Source organism: Gossypium raimondii, chromosome 8 (assembly GCF_025698545.1).
Source record: "Gossypium raimondii isolate GPD5lz chromosome 8, ASM2569854v1, whole genome shotgun sequence".
NCBI classification, from domain to species: Eukaryota; Viridiplantae; Streptophyta; class Magnoliopsida; order Malvales; family Malvaceae; genus Gossypium; species Gossypium raimondii.
Window position 1 is genome coordinate 22,050,316 of NC_068572.1, and position 11,964 is coordinate 22,062,279.

An 11,964-nucleotide genomic window follows, 5' to 3' on the forward strand; every position below is an offset into this window, starting at 1 on the left:
TCTACATCCATCAAATGCTAATGAGTTTTCATCTAATTTTTAATATTTGTTAATGAAATTTGATAATTTTTGGAAATCTTTGGTTTAATATTTTAATGTATTTGATATACTATATTTTTTAAATTTATTTTATGTAATAAAATATTTTTCAAAAAAAAGAGTTGGGCCCGATTTTAGCATAAATAATCTAAGTTGGGTTTGAAAAAAATTTTAGACTCATTAATCTGGCCAAGTAAACGGACCTAAAATTTTAGTTAGGCCCAAACTCGACTTAGCCCATAAACACCTCTATACATAGTAGTTATCTGTGCGGGCCCATATTTGCCACCGCCCATTCCATAAGAAACTGTTCTGATTTGAAGTCTAAACCATTACTTTTCCAAAGGAAGTCTAAAACCCAAACCAAATTTTAGCCCAAAAATGTAAAAACCAAAAACTCGGATCAAATCAAATCCCACAACATCATCATCTTTGATGTTGCATCAAACCACAATATCACTGCTCACTCCGCAGTTTTAACTCATTTTGGACGAAAAAGAACAGAACAGAAAAGAAAATTATCCCTCAATTGTGATTTTATTAAAAACTATGCATTTTCTAGTTTAAAGAAGCTAAGGGGTTTCTTCAACCATCCTCTACGCCTGAGATCTTCCCCCTTTTTTTTCCCTTTAATTTTTAAATTTCATTTTTCTTATCTCGTTCGATTGGTCTGATCTGGTCATGGATTTGCGAGATTCATCACCGTCGTCGACTCCGAATCGGGATGGTAACGCTGGCGACGACGACGGCGTCCTCTCCGCCACTTCCGCCCTCGCTAAAGACGCCGCTCTTTACTTTCAGTCTAGGAAGTTCGCCGAGTGCGTCGATGTCTTGAATCAGCTCAACTCGAAGAAAGAAAACGATCCCAAGGTAAATTATTTCAACTTTTTACACATACGCATGCATTGGTTCCTTTAATGAATGCGATTGAATCGATTCATTTCTCGGATCTTTTTTGCTTTATTTATTTATTTATTTTTAAAGTGGGAATTTGAACATTGTTTTCCACCTTTTTTGTTGTGTAATTTTCCGGCTCACTAATACTTGATTATCAGCTGATTTCATAAAACAATTAATTTAATCCAATATTGTTTCCTTATCATTCTGTACATTCACGGTGCTTGAAACCCCATAACCAGGTTTAATTATTTTCATATGGCGATTTCACTGTATATGTAAACTTAATAATTCTAATTGTTGATTTCTCTATTTATATTTAGACGTGCAAGGGTTAATCAATAAAACCGTTTGTGGTGTTGCTGAACTCCTCTATATAGGATAATAATCTTATACTTGATCAGCACATGTCAAATGTATATAATTGCTTGCAGAGATTTTTGCTTCACCGGTGGTGTATCATGTAGTAGTCCTTTTCTTGGTGATGATAGATTCTTTATGTTACTGTACTGCCAACAACTCTCTTCCGTTGCAACGCTCTCTTAAGCTCTGGCTAAAGAATGTTGGGCGGATGAATCATGGGTTTATTTTTATGACAGTACAAATTCTGTTTATCTACTGTGCTTATGAAATAAAAGTTGATTGATATCTGATGAGTTGGACTAGAAAATACTCCTTACACATAGAATTTATATTTGCTTGAAATTGCTTTCATGGTTTTCTTGTTCCTACTAAGGTAGGGTGGAGAAATTTACGGAGTTCATTTATGTTTTTATTTGCAATGATATGCTGATAGTGGTTCTCTTTCAGAAAAATGGTTAAAATTTTATTTTCAAGCAAACTTCTGAGTGTTTTAGATAATTCTAGAATGATATATAAATGTTTGTTCAAATGCATGATAAAGACCAATGTTTAGCAATGTTCTTAAGGCGTGCGCTTAGGGGTTGTGCCCCAAGGCCAGGCAAGTGCATTGGACCCTTTCGAAGGAGGCATATGTCTGGTGTGTTTAAGTGCATACTTTTGTAAGGCAGTAGGTGTAATAAATGTCTGATTGAGATTCTCTTTAATTTCATACCTTTTTAATTCTTTTATTTATTTTACCTTTAATGGTTAAAAAGGGCTGGACAAAATCAAATTCTGTACTTCTCAATTCGTGAGTATTCAACAAAATGCATAAGACATAAATAAAATAATGTATTTTGTCCAATGAAAGAATTTTATTTCATGCTTTCTAGATATATTAAACAAATTTTTACAGTTCATTATTGGAATTGTATTTTTGGGACTTACTATGTGCACATATATACATATACATTCAGACGCACATGCATATTGCACCTTGCTTCGCTTGGGTGAGTGCTTTCTTATGCCTTGTGCCTTAGGCAATATTAGGGTTTCAACACCTGGAGTGCGTCTTGCACACTTGTCAATACTAAATATAAGGTACAGAGAATTTGCATTTCTTTATGCTTTTATCTTGTTGGGAGTACAATACTGTTTAATGACCTTGTAAATTGATGAAAATGATAAATGTCCATGTTTCATTGCTCGTATTGGGATTATATAAAATTTGAAATGAAAGAAGTGTTGAAAATGTTAACTACTGAACTAAATTTATTGTATGTTGATTATATAAAATAAAGATGTTTGAAAAAATTTTAGGCTACATTGCCTAGGGATTTAATTAAAATTCTATACTGTTTTTGGCTTTTAAACACATTATTTGCAAAATTGAATGGTTTTATTTTAGAATTATCATGAAAGCATTTTTTTCATTTCAGTCTGTTTCAAAGATACATCTAATTCTCCAACCCAGAAAATAGTTTAAAAATTAAACTGACTAAAATGAACAGATATCATACTCATGTACAAGTGGTTGTTAACTTGTTATTAACTAACATGTGATGACTGTAAGGGTAAAAATGATGATCATACACCTTACAAACTTTATCCTTTGCACTTCCCAGACAATGTCAAATATGTTCAGCTCGGAAATTATGGTGCTATAGGAATTTTTGCCTTGAAGCCTGAAACCATCCACTAACACCACCATACTTCCTTTTTCTCTTTTATATGGAAAAAGAAAAGGTAATTTGGAAGAAAATTTAGAGCCTTAAAACCACATTAAGGTAGCTGTGTAATAAATTACTCTTTGTAGAAATTCAAATAGATTTTAATCATGTGAGACTGATGGTGATGGTGTTGGTGATATCTCAATTAAATGCTGTTCATAAATAGCTTTTGTTATGTTCTGAAATTTGAAATTTTGAATACTTAGTTGATCTTCTTATAATCCTGTTTGCTGGTGTTGCATTCCATTTCTAGAATAAAATTGTTGCCCTCACATTTAAATTGCACTAACCACCAATAACTTCCCTTAAATGCTTTTGACATCTTTTATACTTTTTTCCCTCTCTGTTGTGACTGTCCTAAGTTTTTGAACCAAATGATATTGAACAGGTTCTTCATAATATTGCAATTGCGGAGTTCTTTCGGGATGGTTGCTCAGACCCAAAGAAGTTGCTTGAAGTCCTTAACAATGTCAAGGTACTACCTTTGTTCTACCTCCCTCTGGTTACATGGCTGAATGACTCTGTGCTCCCTCCAAATTTCTAATTTTAATCTAGTCCTGCTCCATCTGAAAGAATGATAGTCCTGTCCTGTTCATCAATTTCATAACTTTGAGGTCTTATTTGCTTCATTTGATAATGGATTGTGGGTCTAGTGGTGAACTGTGCTGCAGATGCTGCAAGGTTTTAAACAAATAAGGAAAAACAAAAATTTTATCTTCTAATACTCAAATGAAATCTTTTGGGTGTAGCAACTTTCTTAGCTCAAAATGAAGTTATTTGTCTGTTGTTTTTAATTTCTATCTACTGATGTCAATGTGTTAGGCTTTTAGCAATTTGAACTATGATTAGCTTTTGTATGAAACAACTACGAATTAGTATTTAGTGTAGAAATTGCCTTTTGGTGGAAATATTTTATGCATCTGGCCCCATTTAAAGGACCTGAAACTTTTTGAGCCTGAGTTTGTGTGATTTTTTTATTTTGCCGTAATAGAAGTGATAGATTCATTACTTTCTCCCAGTTCAAACTAGTAAAACATAATTTTATGTAGGAGGTTAATTGCTGTCTGGAGAGAAGCTTTTGTTGCATTGCAATGTCTAGAACTATTTTTTTTGAAATAATTTGCTATGTCCAGTACTTATTTTGACTTACACTGGCATTTATGGCTTTTTGTGTGTGTGTTGGTTTAGAAGAGAAGTGAGGAGCTTGCTCTTCTTGCATTTGGGGAACAGGTGGAGTCTGGTAGCAATATTGGAAATAACATTACTTCAGGTTCAAAAGGATGTGGTACAACTACAAGTCTTCCTGCTTCAAATTGTGCCAGTATTATTTACACAGATGAATTTGATACCTCTGTGGCTTCTCTAAACATAGTAGGCCTTCTTTCTATACATTCAAGAATTTCAGGAGCAATAATCTTTTCAGCTATAGCTTGGAGTAACATTTAACATGTTTGTTCTGATTTGATCTAATATAGGCAGTCATTTGGTTCCACCTTCATGAATACTCGAAGGCCTTATCAGTTCTTGAACATGTTTATCAAAACATTGAACCTATAGATGAGGTATTTTAGCTTTATATTGTTTATGTATACATTTTTATTTTTTAACATCTGTTGGTTTGTTTTAATTGCTTCCCTTTTTATTTATATATGCATTGTAGACAACAGCTCTTCATATCTGCCTCTTGTTGCTGGATGTTCTGCTAGCTTGCCGTGATGTGTCAAAATCTGCGGTAAGAACTAAATTTTTGTAGTGTGATGCTTGGAATTCATTCTAGGTAAAAATTTTCCTTGCTAATTTCGGTTGCAGTCACTTCAGAGACCACTGTAAGATGGATATGACCAGGACTAACTGTTAGCCTTGTACTTGGGGACAGGGAAAGATAGAAAGCTAACTTGAGCTCGTCCTACTCTGATTAGCATGTTGCTAGAGGAGATCAAAATGCTAGCCCATTAATAACATTTAAATAAACGAACTAATTTGCTTAAAGTTTTTTTTTCCTCCCTTTGGTTTCGGGAATGGCACATCCATCAAAGGGTTCCCGTTTTGAAATGTTTTAATTTGACAAGCCATTCAAATACATACTTCCTAATGGTTTCTTTAGAATGAATTTTATGTAGTGCCAAACTCTTAAAGGCACTGGATAGTGAATACTCCTGTCTCCAATCAAAAGGAAAACATTAAAAACATGCAAGATATTCTTGCAAAACTGTAGACAACGATTTTCCCTAGGTTTTTGGTATCTCCATCTATCTGCTATGTCCAAACTGATTTTTCCACTTAGAGCCCTCATATATGAAGTGTCTTACTAATTTATTTAAGCTCTATGAAATTATTTGTTGCTACCAGTGTTGTTAAGGGCACTAGGTGCACTTGAGGCGCCAATACCTTTATATTGGAATAGGACTGTATTCTTATTTGTTGGTATTTCCAGCCACCGAAGAAGAATGGACCATGTCTGTTTTACATTTTAGGAAAGATTTTATCATTTGCAAAATATGCCCCTTTACTACTGTAAGTGTTAGTAAAGATCTATTTTCATTATGCTGCAATTCAGATTCAAATTACTCAAAAAACATGTCGCAATTCACTTGAAACCAAAAACAGCTGACAACCTATATGTCTGTGTATGTGTATATACATATTTTTTTGGAATATGTGTTAATGCTTGTATTAGCATGTAGTAAATGATATGACGTATGCTCTTAGTTTATGTACTTTTGATTTTACTATTAGCTGATATTAAATAATATAATTAGTTATATTTAGGGTTAATGTAATTTTTGGTTCCCGAACTTGATAACCAGGTCTTTGGTACTTGAACTTCGCACCTTTTCCCATTTTGGTATTTGAACTTGGATTTCGTAAAAGTGTGATGATGTGGCACTTCGAAATTGTGCCATATCATCACCTAAAAATTATATAAAATAAAATTTTAAAAATTTATATATATTTTTAAAGTTTCAGATGATGACGTGGCGCAGTCTCAGAGTGTCATATCATTACACTTTTACGGACTCCAAGTTCAAGTACCAAATTCTAGTTGCCAAGTTCAAGGGCCAAAAATTACATTAACCCTTATATTTATGATATTGGTTTTTATATTTCTCACATTTAAGGTTTTAATTTTTAGATAATTGTTCTAAGATTTTCAAATTGAAACCAAACTAATCTATTCCTTATTTCTGGTTCTGCTTGCTATCCCGATCTCTAGCATTACCAATTTGACCTCTTTGCTTTACTAATTTTTTGTTAGTATAATATGGGATATGTACGAGGGAGTTGTCATGAACATAAGAACTTGTGGTGGATTAGGGGTGCCCCAAGGATTGGCATCGATTCATTTTCATTTTGCCATAGTAACGGATGAAATAACGAAAGCCATTCTAGATAAAATACCTTGGTGTATGGCTGTATGCTATTTGTAGATAATATTGTAGTGGACTAAAGGAGTTCATACCAAATTAGAGTTGTGAAGACAAACACTAGAGTTTGGGGTTTGTTTGAGTAAACCGGAAACTGAGTGTATGAAGTGAATGTTCAGTAAAAGGAATAACAATCGAACATGATCACATTTGGCGGTCAAGTGCTATGAGTAGAAGAATGCTTCTAAGTACCCTCTGGGGGGGGGGGTTGAGATTGTTGTAATGTTAATCGGCAAATTCTACCATGAGCTTCACTAAAAAAACAGCTTAGGAAATATTGGTAAATCATTAGATATTTTGGTAAAAGCTTTTCCTAAGCTTTTTTCTAGGGAAGCTCATAGTAGAAGTTCTCAATGTTAAGCATTAGGTCAAGGCTGGATGGCATAAGTGGAAAAGTGTGTTAGGAGTCTTGTTTGATTGCAATATACCTAAGTGGAAAATGAAGTTCTGTAGGATGACTATCTGGCGTGATTTGCTATATGGTAAGAGAATGTTAATCGGCAAATTCTACTATGAGCTTCACTAAAAAAGCTTAGGAAAAGCTTTTACCAAAATATGTAATGATTTACCAATATTTCTAGCACTTCACCAATATTGGTAAATCGTTAGATATATTGGTAAAAGCTTTTCCAAAGCATTTTTCTAGGGAAGCTCATAGTAGAAGTTCCCAATGTTAACCATTAGGTCAAGGCTGGATGGCTTAAGTGGAAAAGTGTGTTAGGAGTCTTGTGTGATTGCAATATACCTAAGTGGAAAATGAAGTTCCGTAGGATGACAATCTGGCTTGATTTGCTATATGGTAAGAGAATGTTGGCTAACAAGAAGCAACTTATTCAAAAGGTAGGTGTAGTTGAGATGTGAATGTTGATATGATTGTTTGGTGGGATTAGGAAGGATAGAGTTATAATTTTGGATATCTGTCTCAAAGTTGGGATAGCTCCTATGGATGATAAGGATGAAGAAAACTGTTTACAATTGTTTGGTCATATAAGACATGGATTGGGGAATGCACCTGATAGAAAGAGCAAATTGACATTGCACAAGGCAAAAGGTTGAAGTTGATAAAAAAAGGACAAAAGGTTGAAGGGGAGGCCAAAAGAGACATGGCTGGAAGTTTATACTTAATGATATGAAACAACTAGATTTAGAAGTTGAAAGAAGGATGGTGGTAGATAGAAATAATTGGAGGGATTAGGTGAATGATTTGCCTACCAAATGATATATATATTGTCTTGGTTCATATAGCAGATTCAAACATATTGGAATTAAGGCTTTTCAGTTTGGTCTTAGAATTTGCAAACTCAATTTGTGGGTGTAAAATATGTGTTCAGAAAAATAATAGGTGAATAAAGAAGGGTAGTTTTCCGAAGTGGTTAGTTACTTTCTTGTTTTTTAGTTAAAAGACTAATGTTTGAACTTAAATTTATTAGAATAACTTCCAATTTTCTTTTGTAAATTCATTAAGTGTCAGTTGACTTGTGATTCCAACTTAATTAGGGATTTTATATAGAGAGATATATAGATGAGAGTCGGTGACTTTATTTTGTACTTATAAGCGTGCTTGGCAAGAAGATTATTTTAAAAAGTTAAACCTGGATTGGAGACACAGGCAGTTTAAGCCTGTGTTCGATTCTGGTTTAGTTTCACGCCTCAGATGAACGGTTATCACTCTGTTAAAGTTCAGACAATTATAAACCCAGTTTTTACTTTCTAACAAACTCCTATTCTGTTTTAACTTTTAGCGCACTGTATCTTTTATTGTTTGTAGGACTTTGTAATGAATTAATGGTGAGAATGGTCTAACATTTATGAGCCATACTAGGTTTGTGCATATAGGAAGCTAATCCCTAGCATCTATTCTGAATTTTTTGCATTATCATGTATGACATTCATTGTGGGTGTTGATGTTTATGAATGGCTGGTTTAGTGTTTGTATATTATAACTTTGGTACTAAACTGCTTTAATCATGTTCAGGATGTATTGAATTATCTAGAAAAAGCATTTGGTGTTGGCAATGTGAGCCAAGGGGAAAATGGTAACACAGCTCCGCAGCAATCCTTGAATGTAGTTGGAAAATCATCCTCAGATCCAAACAGCTCATTGATCTCAGATGTTTCTTGTTCAGACTTAGTTGCTAGTGTCAATGCCTCTGAGAGTCCTCTATCTAGAACTTTATCAGAGGATCCACTGGATGAAATGTTTTCAACACTAGATATTGGAGGACAGAACTTTGCTAGGCACACTGGTCTTACATCTGCAAATGATCTACCCAGGATCACAGTTGATAGATCTATCTCTGGTGTTGATCTGAAGCTCAAGTTGCAACTTTACAAGGTTCGACTATTGCTTCTCACTAGAAATGTAAAGCTAGCAAAGCGTGAAGTCAAGCATGCAATGAATATTGCTCGAGGGAGAGATTCATCTATGGCTCTCTTCTTGAAGGCCCAGCTTGAGTATGCTCGTGGCAACCATCGGAAAGCTATCAAGTTGTTAATGGCATCAAGTAATCGGACGGATGCAGCAATGTCAAGCATGTTTAACAATAATCTAGGCTGTATTTACTATCAACTTGGGAAGTATCATACATCTGCAGTGTTCTTTTCCAAGGCACTGAGTAATTGTTCATCTCTTCAGAAAGAGAAGCCTCTAAAGCTATTAACATTCTCACAGGATAAATCTCTCCTCTTAACATATAACTGTGGGTTACAGTACTTGGCCTGTGGAAAACCACTACTTGCAGCTCATTGTTTCCAGAAAGCGAGTTTAGTTTTCTACAGAAGACCCCTAATGTGGCTTCGGCTTGCTGAATGTTGTCTAATGGCGGTAGAGAAAGGGATTGTAAAAGGAAGTTGGGCTCCATCAGACAGATCAGAAGTTAGAGTCAGCGTTATAGGGAAGGGTAGATGGAGAAGACTTCTAATTGAAAATGGAATTTCAAGAAACAGACATGTAGATTCTGTTGAAAGGGAGGTCTGGGCTTTAGGTGGTGATGGGCAACCTAAGCTTTCATTACCTCTTGCTAGGCAGTGTCTCTACAATGCACTGCACTTGTTGAACTGTTCTGAGTTGTGTAATTCGAAGTCTATTGTATGCTCAGATTCATCCTTGGAGGAGAATGAATCGAGTGATGGAGCATCTTCCAAGAACTCAAACTATAAGAACTTACCCTGCAATGATTCCAAGGCTTCAACTATGCCGGCTGCTCTAATTAACTTAAATGGGGATTTGAAAGAACCAAAGGGGGGAACTAATCAGGAGGGTATTCAGAACTCCATCTCCTATTATGAAGATATTTGCAGAAGAGAAAATCAGATGATTAAGCAAGCCCTTCTTGCTAACCTGGCATATGTAGAGTTAGAACTGGAAAATCCTTTGAAGGCGCTCTCTGCAGCACAAGCTCTCTTAGAACTGCCAGATTGTTCAAGAATTTACGTCTTTCTAGGCCATGTCTATGTGGCGGAGGCTTTATGTTTGCTGAACAAACCTAAGGAAGCTGCAGAGCACTTGTCCATTTATTTATCTGGGGAAAGTAACATCAAATTACCGTTTGGTCTAGAGGACTGTGAGCAGTGGCGAGTGAAAAAGCATATTGATTGTGAAGAAGCAAATGTTGGAGCAGCAGCTGCCAAGAATTCTTCCCCCGAGGGCTTAGAGGATTTTATGTTTCTCAAGCCTGAAGAGGCACGTGGAACACTTTACGCAAACCTTGCTGCAGTGTCTGCAATACAAGGCGACCTTGAGCGAGCTCACCATTTCGTGACGCAAGCATTGTCCCTGGTACCCAACAGCAGCGAAGCCACTATGACCGCAATATATGTCGATCTCATACTTGGTAAGTCGCAAGAAGCTGTGTACAAGTTAAAACATTGTAGTCATGTCAGGTTCCTACCCAGCAATCAACAATTCAACAAATCCTCCTAACAGATTGTGTGGGGGGTTTCTAATTCAATCCTGTGTGGCCCACACCATTGAGTTGGTAGTTAGCAGGTAGATCAGCAATCCTTTTAAAGGATTTGTATCATATAAATATAGTTCAATTCAGATAATCAAGTTTTCTTTAATTTTTACCCCCTTTCATTTTCCCATACCTAGGGTTCATTTTTCAGTGGTGTGGCTGATTGTTTTGGTAAAGAGCTGATGCCCCACCTGTGAGAATTTGAGATGTAGTTTTCTAAAGTCAGGGTTATTGTGTTTTAGTGGCCAATCCCTCTGGTATCGAAGAATAGAGAGAGAATGTGCTTTTATTCATTTTGGATTTAAATTCCAAAGTCATTCATTCCATTCCTTGCCTTTCAATCTACTTATAATCTCTTGGAATTAGCACGCATTCTAAATGACCTTAGCATGTATGCATCTTTATCTATATCTTTATTATCTAAATCATTGAAGAAATGCTTATTGGCTGACTGAGGTTCATTTGGATGATTGGAGGCTACGACAGTCTGGACCTTTAAGCTTTTGGAACCAAGGACTGGTACGGATTTGAATATTTTTTTTTACAGATTATTATTTGCAACAGTTTTGAAGTGTTTGGATACCCATTATTTGAATTTGAAATATATGGTGTGTTGCAGGACTTTGGCAAATGGGTAGGAAACTAAGTAATTTTATTGATTGATTTTTAATTATTAAAGAGGCCCCCTTCATGAAACCACTTGCCGTAACCAAGTCTAACGGAGAGACCCTTAACAAACACCATATGTTAATGTTATCACGTAAAGGTAAAAGATAGAGAAAGGGTTCATGAGGTGCCACAGGCTTCAAAGTTGGTCCCTTCCCAGCTCCAGTATTAGTCTGCAGGCTGCGTTTGAAACTGTGTTATTCAACTCGTGATATCTTCCTATAACATAAAGTAAAACACCTACAATTTCTAGACTGTCATTTCTGAACCTGAATTGCTTGGTTGAAAATAAAAGACCGACATATGCTAGATGGACCCATCCATCGTGGTTCACCTAAATTTTCATCCAAATGTATGTATTGGTGAAGATTGTCCAGTCACGCCCTGATTGCTACATTTGAATAATGCCAACGAATTAAAGCCAAAACAGTAGTTTATGCCTACGACTATGGGGGTCCGCAATACTTTTCTCAAGCCATTCATCTTTCAGCTTACTATTTGAGTTCTTCACTATCCAACTTGCCATAAATGACTACTTTGTAATATCTAAATTTAATTAGATGAAATATAGTCAACAGATAATATCTTAATGAGTCTCTCTTTTTATTATTATTTAAGAATGGGTTTTGAGAAAGAGAGAAACACAAGAAAGAAATGGTTTATTTTTGTAATTTTTTTGAAAGAAAAAACTTTAAATTGTTGCATTCAATAAGTGGATAAGGTAGGGGATAAAGTTTGATTAAATGCAATTGTTAAAGTTTTCAAAGCTACGACAGTTGAAATGAATATGCCATGTCAATTATATTTTAAAATAATGTCACTTCAATCTTTAAAAGTACATCATACTTTTACCCACGCTGCATGCATGATGCAGACATGGCCATGGAGTTAAAAGAAAATCTTATATTC

At 35.2% G+C, this 11,964-nt stretch overlaps 1 protein-coding gene across 8 annotated transcripts; it reads left to right on the plus strand.

Annotated features, from left to right (window-relative positions):
- Window positions 1-465: 465 nt before the first annotated feature.
- Window positions 466-11,645, plus strand: LOC105791028 (uncharacterized). Of its 8 annotated transcripts, none has more exons than XM_012618894.2 (8): window positions 467-909; window positions 3,397-3,483; window positions 4,197-4,379; window positions 4,484-4,570; window positions 4,669-4,740; window positions 8,409-10,266; window positions 10,876-10,908; window positions 11,009-11,645. In XM_012618894.2, the coding sequence occupies exons 1-8, from the start codon at window positions 721-723 to the stop codon at window positions 11,050-11,052; spliced, it is 2,553 nt and encodes an 850-aa protein (XP_012474348.1). In that variant the 5' UTR covers window positions 467-720; the 3' UTR covers window positions 11,053-11,645. The 8 variants fall into 8 exon arrangements, 7 of the variants coding, with proteins under 7 accessions (XP_052490629.1, XP_052490630.1, XP_012474348.1 ...); XM_012618897.2 differs by having other exon boundaries at window positions 468-909; window positions 10,846-10,908; XM_012618895.2 differs by having other exon boundaries at window positions 468-909; window positions 10,866-10,908.
- The last annotated feature ends 319 nt before the right edge of the window (window positions 11,646-11,964 follow it).

Coding starts and splice junctions, on each gene's coding strand:
- LOC105791028 (XM_052634669.1), top strand. CDS start 721: ATGGATTTGCGAGATTCATCACCGTCGTCGACTCCGAATCGGGATGGT. Junction 3,484..4,196: donor AAGTCCTTAACAATGTCAAG/GTACTACCTTTG, acceptor GTGTTGGTTTAG/AAGAGAAGTGAGGAGCTTGC. Junction 4,571..4,668: donor ACATTGAACCTATAGATGAG/GTATTTTAGCTT, acceptor TATGCATTGTAG/ACAACAGCTCTTCATATCTG.